At 49.8% G+C, this 20,221-nt stretch overlaps 1 protein-coding gene across 20 annotated transcripts in view; it reads right to left on the reverse strand.

The window, feature by feature from the left end:
* Positions 1-15,273, reverse strand: part of tcf7l2 (transcription factor 7 like 2) — a 68,852-nt gene extending 53,579 nt beyond the window's left edge. For 8 of the 20 annotated variants that reach the window (XM_068304936.1, XM_068304926.1, XM_068304927.1 and 5 more), the window contains exons 1-3: positions 14,231-15,272; positions 13,988-14,054; positions 13,584-13,708 (exon numbers count right to left, since the gene is read on the reverse strand). In XM_068304936.1, the coding sequence (XP_068161037.1) occupies positions 13,584-13,708; positions 13,988-14,054; positions 14,231-14,419 (381 nt within the window). In that variant the 5' untranslated portion in view covers positions 14,420-15,272. Of the gene's footprint in view, positions 1-13,583; positions 13,709-13,987; positions 14,055-14,230 lie in introns of all 20 variants that reach the window. The other 12 variants (XM_068304937.1, XM_068304938.1, XM_068304935.1 and 9 more) reach the window with 3 other exon arrangements.
* Positions 15,274-20,221: the final 4,948 nt, after the last annotated feature.

Consider the following 20,221-nt stretch of genomic DNA (forward strand, 5'->3'; position numbering starts at 1 on the left):
ACACACACACACACACACACACACACACACACACACACACACACACACACTCCTCCACCGAGCCCCAGCGCCACTCCGACATCAAGGGGTCGTGTCATCTCGACATAAATATACAACGCACCGTTACAGCGAGGATGACGGTAAACACGTGAAACCCTGGTTGTCTTCTCACCGCCCCCCCTCTATGACCCCCCCATTCTGTGGGCTCAGCTGGGCCAGAGAGACGAGCAGAGGTGTGTTCAACTTGACAAATCTCTGCGAGACAAACACACACACAGACACACACACACCCTTTCCCCACGGCTGTAGGATTAAGAGGTCCAGCTGGCTGACAGCGAGCCTTCCTTCCCACGAATCCCGTCGATCTCACCCCCCAACACAATGCCCCCCACTTCTCACAGCTCCTCACACACCTCCACCCCCAGGTCCGCCTGCCGCCAGGCTAACAGTTAGCCATCAGGCTAATGGTTTAGCGACAGGAGGCATCCCTGAATGAGACGGTCCTGGTAGTCCTGGTAGTCCTGCTAGTCCTGGTAGTCCTGGTAGTCCTGGTAGTCCTGGGACCCGTCCAGCTGCCGGGTCACTTTACCAAACATCTGGGAGGAATTCTGCAGCAGGGTGTCGCTGGAGTGTTTCATCGCCGTGACGACAGGGAAGCGTGTGCGATAATATTCAGAACATGTTGTATGGAATGAAGCAGGAAGGCGGAGAAACCCGAATGACGCCAACTGACCCGTTCAGGGTTCGCTTCGTTTCAGGTTCGGGGCTACGGCCCCAAAACCTGAGACTCCTCCTTGTTATCCGAACAGGCAAGGGTCAAAGTGGACACAGGGCGGGGTCATGACCCAGGTGAAGGGTGGTGTTTGAGATGCTAACACCAATGGATCGCTAACGAGAGCAGAGACTATCGGCGAAACCATCGACAAACGAGGATCGCCGCTACAGATTGGGTTGGGCGGGGCGCGGGAGGAGAAAGAAATACTAAGAAATACGGGCGAGGCGGGGGCGTGAGGACGGAATAAGAATCAGGGAGTGAGAAACGGGGAAAGGAGGGGTGAAAGAAATCCACAATGATGACACGTAAGTGCAAAGAGCGATTAAGGATTTACTTTCAAAAGGACGCCCATTGATCTTTTTTGATAGACCTGCGATAAATCAAACTGGATTGACTCGCATGAGAACCGAGTCTAATCCCCGAGTCAGATCCAGAGAACTCCGACCAAACCAGCTGTTAATTTAGGCTTTACGAGATAAAGCAGGAGAAATCCAACCTGATGTACCCCAGGGCAGCGGCTTACATCATCTCTGTAAAGCAATCAACTTATTGCCAGTTTGGAGAGGTAATCAGAGCACATACTGGGGGGGTGGGGGGTGGCTGAAGAGATTAGAGAGGGAACAGAGGCATGAGAATGTTATTTAGAAACAGAGGAGACTCTGTGCACCCCGGCCCAACACAATGGAACTGAACTGGAGGAATAAAAACATGTTTACACCCAGAACAACTCCAATTATCTCCAGAGGCTGGAGATGAAACGCAGAAGAGCTGCAAACAGGAGGGAGTGGAGTCAGGATCCAGCGCCCCCCCCATGCCCCCTCCCCCGTTCCTACACACCACCCTGTAATTTCCCTGGAGGACGGCCCGGACCTCGGCCCCATCCTCCCCCGGTCGGTGCCACCTCCATTGGGTCGTGCCAGCTGGGCGGCGGCGTCGCCGTAAAGCAGCCATAGCAATTAAAAGGGTTATTTTAGTTTGGGGGGGGTTGACGGATTTCTCTTCCAAGACGGCGTCCAGCCCCCGCTGAGGGAAACGTCACCAATGTCGTCTCAGTTTTCCTCCCAGAGCTCCTTCGATACCTCATTTCTTACGTAAGTTCACGTTTGCAAGTTGTCATGACAACAGACATGAAAAAATTTAATATAATATAATATATAATATATATATATTATTTCAAGTATAATTAAGTATATGTAAAAAATATCGCTCTTTCCTGCGGGATTAAAAAAGTAAATATTTATTTTGAACACTGAAGTCTTATAGAAATTATTTTTTAGTTGTTCAGAATCAAAATAATCCAAAAAATGGTTGAATATTTTTACAGTGTGGGAGTGAAAAGAAACCTTTAAATAGTTCTGAGAACTTTATTGGAGATTCTGTTGATCCAGATCTAAACTCAGGAACCAGGAAGTGTCAGATTTTACATAGAAGTTTCACTGATGCTGAACAAAACCCTCTCCAGGGGGGTAAAACCCCCCCAAGACCCACACCTGGATCTGGATCGTGCTTTAAACCCATCACCGGCCAACAACACTCAACCTCAGGTCCACTGGCAAAGGTCAAAGGTCATGAAGATATCCCAGAGCCGGGTCGTGCTGAAGCTGAAGCACTTCCTGGTCTTGTGGTCCGGACCCGGCGCTGGACAAGGTGGTGACCCAGCCCTGACCGGCCGACGCCCTCCTGGCGTTGGCTCTGGCACAGAGACTCATTAGCTCGTCTCCTCTGCCGCTAACGTCTGTTTACGACACGAAACAACCAGATCAGGACCCAAATCCAATCAGGGAGCCGAGCAGGGCCCGTCACGTCAGCCCCCACCGAGAGCTGAGCAGAACCACCCCCCCACACCCAACAACACCCCCCCCCCCCGTCTCTGGAGTCTGTCCAAGAGAAACCAAACCTCAGGAGTCAAAACAAAACCACACATGAGAGGGGAGTGAAAGCAGCAGCCGTGACCCCACCGGTGCATGCACACACACACACACACACACACACACACACACACACACACACACACACACACCAGTTACACCCCCTGCACACGGGGATCACGCAGCCTTCAGCCCGCCTCCTCCACCTCCTACAAATTGACTCTGGTTTTGAGGCGGGACAAATCCAGACTAAAGCCCGACTCACATGAGCCGGAGCTAACTTTAGCGGCAGGGCTAAACTGTTATAACCACACAACAGCTCCCCCTCCCTAAAAAAAAAAATGACGGCCTGGCTCTTGCCCCACTGGCCCCGCCCTCCTCGGCCGCGAGGTCACTCGTTTAATTACACAGAGATCGGTAATCTACCCAAACAGATGGCGAGCAGACCGCCTCCAATTACTCTACGCCCAATTGCATCATTACTGATGTTATTTGCTGAATTGTGGCACGCAGGAAATAAACACCACAAAAAGTAGGTTTGTGCTACAAGTGGGAGGGGGTTGGCGGGTTGAAGTGGGGGGGGTTGAGGTTTAGGGAGGGACAGATGAGCCTCAAACGGCGTGAAGCCTGCGAGCGCGTGACGGCGTCGGCTTTTGGGGAAAGATGGGAGGTTTAACGCCGCCGTGATCAGCCAATAAAAACACACCCTTATTTCCCTCCACACCAGAACCGGAGCAGAATGTTGTGGAAACATCGACGCCCCCGCACCACCCGGGGCCCGGAGGAGGAAACCACACGACAAGACCGATTAAAAAACCAACGAGGAAGACGTCCACGCTCATCGTCTCTAAGCTCCTCCCACCAAAATAACTTGTCAACAATTAACGTTTTTATTCTAACTATAATAATAAACATGAATCCAGTTTGAATCAACTTTATTAGCAGCGTCCTCGCAACGTCACACCGACGTTTGTTTCTTGTCGGTTCTGCTAGCTTGGGGAGTTTCGGTTTAGCGCCAATGTATTCTGTGTTAGCGGCCGGAGCGGCCCCTTTAAGAAGGGAGTCATGTGACCGAGGCAAGCATCTCCACAAGCGTCAAGAGTGAGTCATAGACGGATGTGGAGGAGAGAATCCACTCATTTAAAGCTAAACACCGGAAGTTTGGACCAATGAATGAGGAGCGCCTTCCACCGCCGATCAATAACACGGTAATGAATTAATCACTAACTTTTTATTTTTTTACCTGGATTAATAAGTGTAATCCAATCGTTTCCTCAAGCCCCACAAATGCTCAGCGTGTAGAAGTTGGATTCTAAACTTTTGGAGCGTTAGACGGAGATTATCGGGTCGGACTGACGGGTCATGAAGCACGTCTACCGACATAAACTGATCCGCCGCGTCCAAAACTTCTGTGCTGGGGTTTTTCTTTTTTCTACAGGAGATGAAGCGGGCTGGAGCAGCAGTTGTTCCCTCATGGGACGGTGGGGGGGGGGGGGGGGGGCAAGCATCTGGGAAAAGATGATGGCTGCATCTGCGGGTCTACTCCACCGGATTTCCAGGCTGCGCTCAAACTGATCCCAACGGCCGAAACCTGGAGGACGGCATCCGCCAAGTTGGTGGGTGGGGGGCTTCCTGTTCCACATCAGCGGGACAGCTACGCCCCCCTTCTCTGTAGCTCCACCTCCTTGCCTTGAGGCAAGCGAGGTGCTACTAACATGTAGCAGCTAACTCACTAGCCTCTCAGAACAACCACCGTGGAAGCACATGTGAAACGCAACACCAGATGCTAACGTTAGCCTCTGGAGGCCCCGCCCCTCATTCACAACTGAGGAGGAGGAGCCAGGGGTCGTTGCTACGGCAACACTTCCTAGCAAAAAAACAGATAAACCTGCAGCTGACGCTGGTCTGAGTCGTTCCCACGCAGCAGAGATTCCCTCGCTGCCGGCCGCCACACGCCCGCCGCGGTGTTCCGGTTCGGGACGCAGAGCACATCTGCGATGATGTCATCGCGGCGTGAACACCTCCACACTGCAGATGCGTGAACACTTCACGCTTCTTTTTTTTGTTATATTCTTGGAATGTGGGACTGACGGCGTTCCAGCGTTTGCACAACATTTAACCCTTAAATCCCCGGATGGAGTGGCTCAGCCGTTGGGACGGGGGGGGCTCCAAGGAGACATTCAGGTGTGAAAGTTTATTTCAGGGCGACGGGGGTCGAGTTACACCACAGCAGGAGGTGTGAACGGTGCAGGAGGTTCACGCCGGCGTCTGCAGCAGAGTTCAGCCTTCACTTGATCCCTCACCGGGGGAGGGGGGATTCAAGCTGATGCTGCATCCCCAAGCCCCCCCCCCCCCACCCCCCAGCTGCCGGGGCCACCTGTCCCCCCCGACAACCCGACAGTCAGGTGACGCATTCCTACAATCCAAACGTGCAGAAGCGTGACCCCGGCGTGGCCCCGCCTCCTGCGTCTGACAGGAAGCACTGGTTCAGGCTGCGGCGCGGCTTACCTCAACCCCCCCCCCCCCCCCCATCCCGGCGCTAACCGCTGTTTTGCATACAGCTCAGTTGTTTAACCGTTGAGCGGTTTCGCTCCTGCGAGACGGCAGTAAACACACGTCTGTCCACGCCGCGCCAGGAAAAACACGCCCACGCAGCTCCCATCTCCACGCCCGGCGGAGGGCGTGGCCTCTGTCAGTAAACACACCCTCAGTGAAATGATGACATCATCACGAGTCGTAGGGCGACTCCACGCCGCGATCAGGTGGATTCATCCACTCGTCTGAGATGAATCCCACCTAAAGCTCAACTTGTAACCATGGAAACAAGGAAATCAGACATTAGAAAAGTTCCTCAGTCTCCAAAGGGCCCACTTCAGTCAAGTCACAAGCCCCGCCCACCAGTCTGACGACAGGAAGACAAGTAGAAACCTGATGGAGGCCATCTGACACTCGCGCCGCAAATTAGCTCACAGGTCTGCTCCGTTAGCATCTAATTAGCCACCGCCGCGTGCAGGAAGAAGCGTTTAACTGGCAGGAAGTGGAGTCGTCGATGGGACCTGATTGAGCCATCGTCGTGGCAACGCCCAGCGGAGCGCGGCGGCGATTCCCCACCTCCTTTACAAAAGCAATCCCACTTCCTCGCGCCCGACGCACCGCTGCATCGTTTGGTTGTTTCTGCATCCAGGGTCCATTTGTCAAAGGGGAGGGCGGTGGAAGTGGGGGGGCCGGTCTGGAGGAGACCAGCTTCACATCAAACCCCCTCCACCCCCCCACGCCTGACTAATGTGCCCTGACACTCGTCCATCACCCGTAAATTGGCCAAATGAATTAGCGGCGGCTCCTGCTTAGCTGGGCGGGGCCTAAATGGATTTCCTCCTGCAGGTCCGACCAATAATTACGTTTATCCATCTTGTTGAAGCCGGTTTACACGCTCGCCAACATCACGCCAACGACACGCCAACATCACGCCAACCCCCCCCATGCGTGTTCCGCTCCGGCGACCGGAGCGCCAGCGATTTGTCATCGGATCATAACGGCTAATTCTAACAACAATTAGCTTGACGGCTCCATCGTACGTCAACGTCTGGCCCGTGTGTGTGTGTGTGTGTGTGTGTGTGTGTGTGTGTGTGTGTGTGTGTAGTGTGGTCTTATCGCCTCCGCGCCGCAGGAGGAGGGCCTTTCGCCGTTCGGGGTCATGTGCACACTTGTGATTGTTTGAACAGAAGTGCATTAGGCACCGTGGGGGGGTTGTGTGTGTGGGGGGGTATGTAAACACACATCCACTTCCTCCCCCCCCCAGCCCCTCCAGGCCGGCGCTGAGGCGAATCACTGTTTAAATAACGCTCACTGCATTCCTGCGCTGGGACCCGGGCCAGCCGTCACCCCCCACCCCCCACTGACAACCAGAAGAACCGCCGGTTGCCTCCGAGGCTCCTGGGAACTCATCTGTGCGGCGACTCGACAAGGCAGCGAATCACGGAGATAAAATCTTGTCGTCAGCTTTCAGGTTCTAAAGGGCAGCGTGACGCGAGTCACATGATGAGGGCCGGCCCCGCCCCCACAAGGCTGGCCCCGCCCCCACAGGGCCAGTCTCACCAGGTCTGAACAAGTTTTATTGATGCGTCAGAGTGTAAAAATACACCTGCAATATGTAAATGATTAGAGGTCGTCCTGTTGTTTGTTTGTTTGTTTACTGGTTAATTTAAATGTTTGTTTACGTGTTTGTTTGTTCTAAGGAAGCAGAATCAGAATCCCTCCTCCAGCCAATGAGAGGCAGCGGTTCCTGTTGGTCACATCAGCAGCCACGCTGGGTTGACCCCTCCCCCTGACCTGAGGACAGTTGTCCAAACAGGACGGTCCATTCACTCTGACCTCTGGGGGGGGGGTCTCGCTGACATGTCGCTCAGCGCCGTGAGTCAGTTTGTCCACGTTTGGAGTTGACCCTGAACTCACCACAGCGGAATGAGGTCACGGCTTGTTTTTAAAGGGACAGTCACGCCCACAAGCCCCGCCTCCTCAACGCCTCGAAGTAAATACCTCAATGCTAACCTGCTACCTCCAGTTACTGTATGGTAAAGTCCATCAGACGGGGTGCGTTCCAATACTTTCAGATGGAAATAAAGTGACGACATCTTCATGTCTAAATACAACCAGAAAATAAATTACAAGTCAATGAAAAGAAAGAAAACCACTCTGGATCCACCTGTACCTGCGCCGCTGCCGGCAGTACGACACGCCGGTCACATGACGCGTTATCAGTGGCGGATGACGGCTGCCTCCAGACCAGGCGTGTTATTACTGCGTGTAAATTATTTCTGCGTGTAAATCGGTTCCTAACAGCTGCTTTAAGGCCCCAACGCAGGAATTTACTCTTAATCTGTTTTCCACTGGAATTGGTTCATCAGCTGGAAACAGAAATGGAACCACACCGCACGCGGGAGCAAAGGGGTTACGTTTTATTAGCCTGCTGCATTTTTTAAAGTAATCTGGTCCAACATTTTTCCCCCCTTAAATCCCACCATAATCCTCAGATTAGCAGATGAATTTATTTCTGCCGCCTGCTCGCCGCACACCTCCCTCACCTTTCTGCAGGCGGCGACCAATCCGCCACCTTTAACGACAAACAGGAAGTGAATCGCCTCATTAGTGGAATGCTTCCCAAACATAATCACACGCTCCTGGAGCTTATCCCGCCACAATTAAAAGTTTAATTAGTAGATTAAAAATACATCCACTGGCGTTTTATCACCTTAAACTCCCCCATTAAGAGTTTAGTGCCTCCTTCCCATCAGAGCCATTTTGAACAGATTATCTGCTCCCCCCAACACACACACACACACACACACACATAACGGCCGCAGAGACAAAACAACATCTGCACAATATTCAAACTGATACCGCAATTAAAATAATGCTGAACACACAGCGGCAGCCAAAACGGTCCCGAACAGCGTCGAGTTACTCCTGCAGAAAACTTTTGGTTCAAATCTTCTCAAAACTTTTTTTCCAATCACTTTTTAAGGAGGCGGAGCCTAAAGCACCGACGTGTGACATCACAAATTTCTCTGTGAAATTAATTAGTGAAATTAAAAAAAATTGTTTAGGATTTAGATTTGGTGCAAAATAGAATTTTATTTCCACTTTAATACAAGAGTGCATGAAGAATAAATTACATCATGTTGACATTTTTCTGTTCTCACTCTAATTTATTTGAGAAGTCTAGTCAAAAAATTTTCTTCAGTGAACAATCTTTACATTTTCTTTCATTGTTAATGATGTATAAGGAAAATGCATCACTCTAAGGATTTATTTGACTGTTATTCTGTTGTATAAAAACTGTTTTATGTGAGCATTCAGAAAAAAAAGCCTTAAAAAGACAAACAAAGGAAATGCTCACAAAGCAAAAATTCTTTATTTCAGTCTTCACTGGATTTTTGTTCTAGATTTAAATTTTTCATAACGATAAAATAAAAATAAACGACCAGCAGCTCGTCTGAGATGTTTCATCTTGACCCACTTCCTTCTTCTAAAATAAAATGTGCTTAATGTCCAGAACAAACTGCATTATGGGAAGAAAAAAACCGCTGTGAATGCAGTTTGTTCTTCTTCTGTGGTGCGTTCAGGAGCGTCCGACACGTCCATAAAAGGCTGGCGTACCACAGGTGTTCCTGCACACTGACACGGCTAGTCATTATCCAGCCCGACGTGATCATTAGGAACACACACACACACACACACACACACACGAGCCGTCCTATCAGCCGCTGTAAAAAGCGAGGGGGGGGGGCTCTTTCCTCAACCGAAAGCATTTCAGCGCTGGTGCACTTTGACCCCCCCTCCCTCCCAATCCAAACAGAAGGCCACAGGTCCTCCAGGGTGGCGGCGACGGCCTGCTGCCCTCAGCTCCCACGGCTAATTTTTTGATGGCAGTGAGGTATCTTTTTGGAGGGGGGGGGGCTGGAGCCACACATGAACAGACGTCAATCGGGTCTGCCCCCCCCCCCCTACCCGGTTCCTGCTGGTTCTGCTCTAAACAGGAAGATGAATGTGAGGCCTGAGGGGGGGGGCATTGTTTGGACATGGAACCAGGAACTGTCGCTGCTCTCATTGCCCCCGCATTAACAGCAATTATGCGCCCCATTCAGACGGCTTTTGTGTGTCCGACCCCCAGCCTCTCCGCTGCCCCCCCCCCCCCCCCCGCCCCCAACTCCACTCGCACACATTTCCCGCTTTTCTCTGCCCCCCCAACCCCTCCTCTGCTACTGGTGAACTCGTTTGGCAACCGGAGAGCTGCAGTCCCATTATGAATGAAGTTCCAGAAGCGCGCGCACACACACACACACACACACACACACACACACACACACACACACACACACACACACACCTAGAGACACGTGGACATTTAATCCCAACAGGAGAGTCGTTTTAACATAATCTGACAGTATAATCTGTCATTTCTGGCGCTTCTACCTCGTCTTCACTGAGTCTTAATTTTAATCTGCCCCCCAGTTGGTTTACTTTACTGGCGACGCGTTCGTTTCCACTTCAGGCCTGGAAGGATTTAAAATGCTAAACGTCTTCAGACGTGTTCAAATATCCCAGAAACACGGAGCGTTCCGTCACAACGCCACGAAAACAAATAAAAACACAGATTGTGAAGCAGGAAGTCAAAATAATCCAGCAGCATGTCGACACAGATTAGACCCGCCGGCTGCATGCACTCATGATAATTTCATTTCCATGTTTCAGGAGCCCCCCCAGCCCAACGGGCCGCATGCACCACCGGCTTTAACAGACGACAGGAACGGCATTCCAGATGTACAGGACCATCTTTGTGTGCTGCTCTATAGAAATGCATGGGAGAAAGAGAGAGGAGGGGGGGGGGGAGGGGTTACATGGAGGGGGGGCCACTGGAGCACAGCTGCTGAACTAATGCCCCCCCTTCTATGGAAGGAGGCAGGAGCTGCAGAAACGGGTTCAGCTTCAGATTAGCCGCCGCTAACGCTTCAAAAAAACAACAAGCTGGTTTCACTCGTGCCCCCCCCCCACACACACACACACGATTCACACCGCTTCAAGGTGAGGGGGGGGGGGCCTTCATCTCGGCCTGCAGCATCGGCATCATCATCATTAACCCTCGCTGGCGTGGGGGAAACAAACGCTAAATATTTACGCACCAATCGTGAATCGTTCACCAGCAGCTACAAAACCATACTGTACCCCCCCAGCTCCCCCTAACCCCCCCACACACACATCTGCGATTCATTGACTTTACAATTGACCACATGTGGCGATGGGAGGGGTTGCGCCTCCATCTGAATCACGGCACAAATATGCGAGTGATTTATTGTTTTGAAACCCCCCCCCCAGCGCCCGCTCCCATTGGCCGAGAGCGAACAATTAGCGTTTGGACTAATTAAGCTGTGGGAATGTGCGGCGTAACCCCCCCCTCCCCAGTTCAGTTTAATGGTGCCAAAGTTTACTTCTCGCCCCCCCCCACCTCCATTCTCCAAGTTAACTCCTCAAAACCGAAGCAGATTGAGCTTTTTATGAGTGATGATTGAAAAAAAAAAAATCAGGACCTACCCTCACCCCCCCTCCTCACAGGGGATGAGAGACACCACCGAGGGAGGGGGGGTGCTTCCGCCATACTTTGTAAACAAAAGTGATTTACAAGACAAAAGAAACACAACCTTCCCGGTGCATTTTCCGGCTGGTGGTGGTGGTGGGGGTTAGGGTTATGGTTGTGTGTGTGTGTGGGGGGGCACCAACCCCCCCCCAGGGACACCAATTAGGTCCCATTAACATGTAAAGCCAATTGGACAAGGTGTGGGCCGATCCCTTAAATCCGCATTACGCCATCAGAAATCCATTTACACACGTAATCCACACCGCGCATCATTGTGCCCCCCGCCGCAAAGACGCCATCATCACCATAATCTGCGCAAAAAATCCCTCTACATCCCCCCCCACACACAAAAAAAATCTAAAAATTATGAAGACGTGCGGCTGGGTTTTATTCTAGAAAGGTGAGTCTGGAGCGACGCAGAACAAAGAGCCAGAAGCTTTTGTTTCAAGCACACAAAGCCCCCCACCCCATCCCACCCCCCCACCGCCGAATCGCCACGGCTACTGGGAGAGGCTTTTTTTTTTCTTCCAGGGATGCTTGGTGTCGCCCCCCCCACCTCCACCCCAACTTTCTTTTTTAAACCGCTGTAATTACACGTCGAAACTCAAAACCACGGCCAAAAGTCTACAGGCTGGGAGAATTACAGGTTCAGAGAGGGGGGCGGTCAGATATCTTAACATTCACAAGTCCGAGAGGCTTGGAGGATTTACGGCCCCCCCGATGGCGAGGAGCCCCTCCTTGAGCAGACCTGTTGAGGTGTGATGCTCGCCCGCAGCGCCGCGTTAACCCGCCGCTCCGCGTTAGCGTCGCTGGAGACAAAAGAGGGAGGAGAAGCGGGGTGAAGCCGGCAGGCCGCAGCGCAGAGCTCGACCTGAACCCCCCCGGATCCAGCAGGCCTTTGTGTGGGGTTTAAGGAGGTGGTGGTGGTGGTGGTGGTGGGATGGGGGCGATGGCTTTTAAAGCCCGGCTGCAGCGTCACGTCAAACCGCTAAATGATGCTAAATGGGGAGGCTCCTCCGACGGAGGCGGCAGGAAAAACAAATTCAGGACGATTAAAGGTTCCCGGGGGTCAAACTAATTCTGAGAGTGGGAGGTGTGTGTGTGGGGGGGGGTACACGAAGGAATTTATTCCCCACCACCTCCAGAAAAAAAATCCACCTCTGAAACAACCTTTTTCTCACATTTAGGAATAAAAAATAGTCAAAATAAATGTGTAGATTTAAAGGCCTGAATAAAGACGACAGAAACCTGCAGACGAAGGGAAAAGCAGCCCCCCCTTTTTTTGCGACGGCGTTCCCAGAATCCCTCAGCGGCGTTCCGGCGTTCCGGGCCCGGTGTGAGGCGTTAGGGAGCGGGACAGCGAATCAATGTCCAGGTGAATCATTTGTGGCGCTTTAAGTCCGACGCATTTACATCAAAGGCCTGACGGGGGGAGGCACAGGGCGCCGCCGCCGCCGCCGGGGGCCGAGGACCCGCCGCCGCAGCTCAGGTAGAATTAATAACCGTCGTCAGCTCCGGTAACGACAGCCGGCGAGGGGGGGTGAGGGGGGGTGCAAATCACTGCATTAAAAATTAAAAAATGGATTCTCGCTTTTCCACATTGTCTGAAAATTTAATTTCGGGGGTCAGGATTGCCAGAGCAGGCGAGTGGGGGGGGTGTGGGGGGGGGCGCCTTGACGTTCTGCACGGTTTTGCTGGTTTTTCTGGAGCACAATGCGAGCGGCGCCGAGCGGAGCGGGACGCCCCCCGCCACAAAGACCCACGCCGGCCGCTGAATGTGTGTCAGCGCTGGGGGAGAATAATGAGCCACTGATTCCACCAACCAGAGGGTGGAGGCTGAAGGGGTGGGGGGGGGGTCAGCTCCGGTGCGCCGGGGACGATGGGACGCGGCGCAAAGGAAGCACAAAAGGAGGTGAGACTTATTCAAAAAAATTTAAAAAAAAAAAAAATCAGGTGAAGAAGAAGAGTTTCTGGTGGAGCTGGGGGGGTGGACGAAGGTGGCGTATGTGTGTGTGGGGGGGGGTCGTATTTCCTCCAGCCTGGTCTTCGCCTTAACCTTGTAAAATGAGATGACAGGTCCTAAAGTGCAGACTTGTAATTGCAAACGTTTAAAACGGGTGGGGGGGGTGGTTGCAGCAGGGGGGTGGGGGGGGTTAAGAAAGCTCAAATTATTCCATTGGCCGGTGGGAGCGGCGAGGTAACGCTGAGATGTACGGAAACACAGCCAGTAAATAAGTATTTATTTTACACAAACAGTTTTTTACCAAAATCAGCTGCAGAAAAATAGGAAACAATAAACAGATGTTTCAAAAAATAAAGAAATAAAGAAATAAAGAAATAAAGAAATAAAGAAATCACGCACCTTTGTATGTTTTGACACATGCAAATCAGCCTGCAAGCTCATTTGCATATTTGTTTTTTTTTGTTGTTGCTGTTGTTGTTTGCACCCAAACTTGAAAACACGCAGAATAATTACAGTAATTTTTTTAAAGCGTGAATTTGATTTTTTTTTTTAAAAATAGAACACAAGGAATAAAATTTAAAAAAAAATTAAAAATGTCATACACATGACCTGTCCTAGCCGTTAGCATGCTAGCAGCAGCAAATACATGCCTTTGTGCTGTAATGTACACTTCAGGGACAGTTTGGAAAACTGAACATTTACATCAGGTGACAGCCCGCGTCCAGTTTGAGGTGTGTGTGTGTGTGTGTGTGTGTGTGTGTGTGTGTGTGTGTGTGTGTGTGTGTGTGTGTGTGTGTGTGTGTGTGTGTGTGTGTGTGGAGAGAGCAGAGCCGGATGGGGACTTACTGTGCGTGCCGTCGGGGAGAGGGATCCGTTGGGGAGGTAGGGGCTGGTGAGATCGGGGATCATTATGAACGGGTAGCCCGGGTACGGTGGGCTCTTGAACAGCCCTCCATCTTGCCTTTTCGCAGCTAACATGGCGGGGGGGGGAGGGAGGGAAAGAAGAAAAGTTTTTTTTTGTTGTTGTTGTTGGTAAAAGCGGCCTTGCAAAAAAAAAAAAAAAAAAGTTGTTTTAATAAATCCAATAAAATTTAAGTGCTTTAAAATGTGGAGGAAGGCGCAAGGAGGCGGGGGTCGCCCCCTCCGTTTTTTTTTTTTTTTGTTTTTTTTTTGTTGTTGTTGTTTTTTTTTTTTTTGGCGCATGTAATGTCATGGTGCACAAAAAGAGGAGCGGAAGAATAAAAACTCACCCTCCTCTAAACTTTCTCTCGTTTTGTCCCTGAAAGTTTCGGATCGAGGCGGAGGCCGTCTCTCCGCCTGGGAAACAACCACACAACCACCGTTAGCAGCAAACTTGTTGGCTGGAGCGGAGGCCCCGCACAGGACCGCAACGATTCCGCCTGATTTTAATTTTATTTATTTAATTTTTTTTTTACATTATTTTATTTTTTTTGCGCCTGTTTTTTATTTATTTATTTATTTAAAAACCTTACCTCCGAGTCCGACGAGCTGTTTTGATTCGTTTCCGACTCGTTCACCAGCGAAGACTTGACATCGGCTAAATCCCTTTCCGCCGACGAGTTCTCGGAGATCTTCTCTTCCTGCTCCCCTTCGTCTTTGAACGAGATCATCTCATCGTTTGCGCCCAGATCGTCCCCTCCGCCGCCGTTCAGCTGCGGCATTTTGCGGCAAGGGAAGGGGGGAAAAAAAAAAAAAAAAAACCTTCTCGGTTTTTTGGGGGGAGCGGAAAAAAAAAAACAACGCAAGTTTTTAAAAAGCCTTGATGTCTTCCCCGAGCGTGCGGGTGAAGTCCGAGCGAAAGTTTTCTTTCAGGGGGGGTCCGCGCCGGCCGCAGCTCTGCGTGGAAAAGTAAAAAAGAAGGAATGTTGGCAGGAAAAGCAGCCGGATGAGGAGCCTCACGCCCGGATGGAGGAGTTGAAGTTGGTCGGAGTGGTTTTCAGTTCAAAGGCGGCGCTGATTGACAGATAGAGAGGGATGGAAATAGAGAGAGTCTGGATCGGGATTATTGACAGGGAGAAACACACACAGACTAATGAGATTCAGGCGGGGCGGGGCCTCCGGTGACGTGTGCGCAGGGGGAGAGAGAGAGAGAGAGAGAGAGCGCGCGCGCGATAAGGGAGAGAGAGTGAGAGAGCGGGAAGCGCGCGCGTGTGGAGAGAGAGAGAGAGGGAGAGCGGGAAGCGCGCGCGTGTGAGGAGAGAAGGATGAGGAAGAAGGTTTGGGAGCGATCGTCCGGTTTTATTCCTTCCTGTTTAAATTTAAATCGGTTTAATCTGCTTCAGATCTATTTTTTTTTAATTTTATTAGATAATGTTTCCTCACATCTTTATTTTATTTTTATTTTTTATATTAATTTTTTTTTTTTTTTTTTGGGCGCTGCTTCCTGTTCTCCTGACAGGTGTGATGTCCTCTGGGACAACCGGACGGAACGGCTTCTAAAAACAGAGCCGACTAAAAACAGCCTGAATTAAAAGGAGAGAATGTCCTGAAATATCCTGAATAAAAAATAAAAAAGAGGTCTCATATTATGAGATAGATTGGTTTCTAATTCGCTGATTAATAATTAATATAAAATGTGAATAAAAGGATAAATAAATTCCAAACAATAAAATAATTAGGAAATTTCTTTTTTTAATTAAAAAGATTTTTTATTTAGTGAAATGAAGAAAACAAAAAGATTTCCTGGTTCCGCCCCTTCGTCCAGCTCCCCGCCAAAATTGAACGACCTCTTCACCATCCGGTGACCGACCCCCATGGGAGAAATTCAGATTGAAATCACTTTAGAGGAACGCTCCCCGGGGGTGTGTAGGGGGGGTCACGGCTGCCGGCGAGCGGCCGGGCGGCGCCACCAGCCTCCTGATTGCTGGTTGGGTATCGTCGGCCTGTTTGATGCACGACGGCGTCGGAGGAAGAGGAGCGGCGCCGGCGAGCGACGAAGGGTCCTCCTCTTCCTCCCATCCTGCCTTTTGTTCAGGCAGGAGGAAGAGGCACCCGCCGCCGGGGGCCTCCAGATCCGAGCCACTCAGAGCAGGCTAAAGGAGGCTGAACCCGCCCCCCATCCCACCTGGACCGCCTCAGCAGGTACTGGGGGGGGAGGTCACATGATCACATGATCAAATAGATTCTACCCCCAACTGGAAAACTGGCATAATTAATTACCCCGTACGTTTCTGTCTCACTTTTCTCCACCAGCTTTCTCCCTGTTTCGTTTTCAACCAATCACAGCAGAGGTACCACCCACCTGGAGGCGGGGTCTGCTCACAGGTTTCTCCCTGTTAAATGCAGGCCTTGTTTCACTGCTGCCATAATTTTAGTTCTATTTAATTCTATTTAAATTAATTTGTAAATTAATTTGTGCAGATTTTATTTTGTATTTATTCACAATTATTTATTTTTTGTACATTTATTTCACTTTGTCTTCTTGCAAAATAAAATTATGGGTGACTTTTTTTTAAAATCCTAATTAACCAGCAGATTCACAGGAAGCATTTTACTTTTACATTTTTATGTTTTCTTTTTTTTTTTGGAGATGAAATCTCTGTAAACGAATAAAACGTGTGAAACCGGGATGTCACGTTTCCCTCCTCACACGTATGTTTGCTGAACACGTGACGCACAAAACATTAAAAAAAAAAAAAAAAAAACATACGTGAACAAATACACGCGATAATTTATCTCAATGAGACGAGTTTTGTTAGGTAAATTTTTCAGATTGCTCTCTTGACGGGTTGTCAGGCGACGAGACGCTTTCGCTTTAATCATCGCCGCCGCGTCACATGACTCCCACGACACGAATGCATTTAATGTTGAATAATTAAATAGTTGATTTACAGCAGGAGGCGGTTTAAAATCAGGACGCCGCTCCTGAAAACGTTTGTCGAGTTTGTGGTTTAAAAGTGGAAAATAAAAGAAGTGGAAGGCGTGTAAAAAGAGAGTCTTTGGTGAAACCTTGGCTGACCGCTTTGTAATTTTCAATTTAGCATCTTTTACTCTATTTCTGCTCCAACAGTAGAAAAATCAGGTAAAATAAATTCTACATAAATACTCAAAGAAAAGAGAAAATCTTCACACACTTGCAGAAATGTTTTCTGTGAACGCCCTCATTGTTTCATCTCCAGCAGCTCGGAGTACATCCGCCGCCGTGTTTGCAAACAGTTAATTACCCATCATGCATCCATGTTGCCCGCCACGCCGGCTAAAAGGTCTCCCGCTGCTGATTAACATATTACTGCCGGACACTTTCCACCAAAACACGCATGTTTTATGGAAGCTGCGGTTTGATTTGTTCACTAATGAAGTTTGTTCTCTTATAATAAGTAAAGATTAACATTTAACTTCCCTGGAGAGGAAATTTCTCTCGTTGTTGGAGAAACGATGGAAACTATTTTGGTTTTTATTGTCGGCGCAGCTTGAATTAGTCGTCTGGGGGGGGTAATGATAACGACAGGTGGGCCAACGGGCGTCAGAACGCCCGATGGGTCGTCTCCAAACCCAGATGGAAACAAACCGGCAACGCAACTGGACAACAAAAACAAGAATAAATAAAAGATTAGGAATTATGGATGTAAAACCCCCCCGCTGAGATGAATTTAATCAACATTTTATGATATATTAATGTTACATTTGTATAGTTTTTGTCATTTCTTTATGTTTCGTCTCAAAAAATTATTTTTTCTTTTCCAGATTTCTACCAAATTCACAAAACTCCACGTGTGATTTAAATATTTAATTTTAAATTACAATAAGTTAAATTAGTTAAATTACGTGTCTCTGACTGAATTTAAGGGGCTTTTTTTGGGGGGAGGGGCTTTGTTCGGGGGGGGGGGCTCCCCCAATCAACGATCAAACATCTCTAAATCCAGAACGACACCCCCCAGGCGTGGGACCAGGACGTTCCTTCACACTCACCATTAATGCGGTCCCCTCCTGGACTGCAGAGGTGCATCATGGGAAACCGGCAGCTTTTCAATGTGATCCTCGTTCATCTGGTTGGAGGCGGGGCTTCTGAACCAGAATGCACCTGGGGTGGGTGGGGCCTGAGCCTGACTGCTGGGGGGGCCGCTTCACCTGTCCATCACAGGGAGGGGCCACCGCCGCCGCCGGCTGCTAAACGCTAGCTAAAGGTCAACGGTGCAGACGGCAGCTGGTTAGGGGGCGGAGTCATATTTTCACACGGGTTTACAGGGAATGCTTCAGCTGTTGGTGGGGGGGTGGTTATATGTGGACCTCCGGTCCAGTTGAGTTATCCTGACGCGGGGGGGTGGGGAGGTGTGAACCCATGACCGACCGCCTGGAGAAACCGGAGACATGGGACGCCACTGATGGGCGGAGTCTGTCTCCAGATGGAGTCAACGTCACAAAATGCTAGTTTGCGACGAAAAGATACAGAAAAGTAGAAAACAGTGAAGGAAGGGGTCCTGGTGCCCCCCCAGGAGCACGTAGGAACCTTTCTCCTGCTGCTTTGTCTGTGGGAACCCTTTCCGAGTCGCTCCGGCTGGTTTGGAAGGAAGAGGAAGAGGAAACGGTCCAATCACAGCGAGGTCACGTTGACCTTTGGGGGGGGGGGCTGAATGAGGGCTCACCACGGGGCAGGTCGTCCAAACGCCGTCATTTACTCCCCCGCCATCCACACAGGAAGTTCTACCACCGCCACACAAAAGCTCCTTGAATTCCAGCACTCTCACCCAAGCTTTCCAAGACATTCAAGGTACTTGAGGCTGAAGGACGAGCGTCAGCGCGGCGGCGGCGGCGGAGAATCAAACCGCGCAGAGGAATTAACGTTTTGGGGAGGAGAAAGGCAGACGCACCTTTCTCCATTTGAACTTGACACTGCTGCTCATTTGCCGAGTTGTAAAGCGCCGCTGTTTTCCTTTCAGACGCGTCTAAAAGCTGCGGCGCCGAGGAACAATGGCGTCTTTAACGCTCCACACGCGTGCTGATTAACGGGCGCCACAATGGAGACGTGACCTTGAGTCAAATGAGTTGCCTCTCGGCGCGAATCAGAAGCGGCGTCGCGTTCATTTGGCGGCGTTTTCATTAACACAATGGAAGACGAGCCCATTAGCGAGACGTCAGGCGGCGGACAAAAGAACGCCCAACGCGCCCAAGGTTAAGTAAAGGTGTGTGCGGCGGCGCCACGCAAACAGGATGTCGATCCCGCTCAGCCACGCCCACCGCCGGCTGATTGGTCCACAGCGTTCAGGATGTGGAGGATGAGAGCCAAGGGTCAAAGGAATGAACTCGACTACCGTTGTCCTGTTGATCTGGTTACGCTTCAAATCAGAAAACTTTATTAATAAAGCCCCAAACAACACGTAGGACTGTCGTCATGGTGACGGAAAAACGTATCCTTCTTCTTCACGTTTAACTAGTCTCTTCTTCACGTTTAACTAGTCCCTACTTCACGTTTTAACTAGTCTTTTCAGGTGTTTAAACTAGTCTCTCCAGGTGTTTAAACTAGTCTCTCAAGGTGTTTAAACTAGTCTCTTCAGGTGTTTAAACTAGTCTCTCCAAGTGTTTAAACTAGTCTCTCCAGGTGTTTAAACTAGTCTCTTCAGGTGTTTAAACTAGTCTCTCCAGGTGTTTAAACTAGTCTCTCCAGGTGTTTAAACTAGTCTCTTCAGGTGTTTAAACTAGTCTCTCCAGGTGTTTAAACTAGTCTCTCCAGGTGTTTAAACTAGTCTCTCCAGGTGTTTAAACTAGTCTCTCCAGGTGTTTAAACTAGTCTCTCCAGGTGTTTAAACTAGTCTCTCCAGGTGTTTAAACTAGTCTGTCCAGGTGTTTAAACTAGTCTCTCCAGGTGTTTAAACTAGTCTCTCCAGGTGTTTAAACTAGTCTCTTCAGGTGTTTAAACTAGTCTCTCCAGGTGTTTAAACTAGTCTCTCCAGGTGTTTAAACTAGTCTCTCCAGGTGTTTAAACTAGTCTCTTCAGGTGTTTAAACTAGTCTCTCCAGGTGTTTAAACTAGTCTCTTCAGGTGTTTAAACTAGTCTCTCCAGGTGTTTAAACTAGTCTCTTCAGGTGTTTAAACTAGTCTCTCCAGGTGTTTAAACTAGTCTCTCCAGGTGTTTAAACTAGTCTCTCCAGGTGTTTAAACTAGTCTCTCCAGGTGTTTAAACTAGTCTCTCCAGGTGTTTAAACTAGTCTGTCCAGGTGTTTAAACTAGTCTCTCCAGGTGTTTAAACTAGTCTGTCCAGGTGTTTAAACTAGTCTGTCCAGGTGTTTAAACTAGTCTCTCCAGGTGTTTAAACTAGTCTCTCCAGGTGTTTAAACTAGTCTCTCCAGGTGTTTAAACTAGTCTCTCCAGGTGTTTAAACTAGTCTCTCCAGGTGTTTAAACTAGTCTCTCCAGGTGTTTAAACTAGTCTCTCCAGGTGTTTAAACTAGTCTCTCCAGGTGTTTAAACTAGTCTGTCCAGGTGTTTAAACTAGTCTCTCCAGGTGTTTAAACTAGTCTCTCCAGGTGT

Source organism: Antennarius striatus, chromosome 21 (genome assembly GCF_040054535.1).
Source record: "Antennarius striatus isolate MH-2024 chromosome 21, ASM4005453v1, whole genome shotgun sequence".
NCBI lineage: Eukaryota > Metazoa > Chordata > Actinopteri > Lophiiformes > Antennariidae > Antennarius > Antennarius striatus.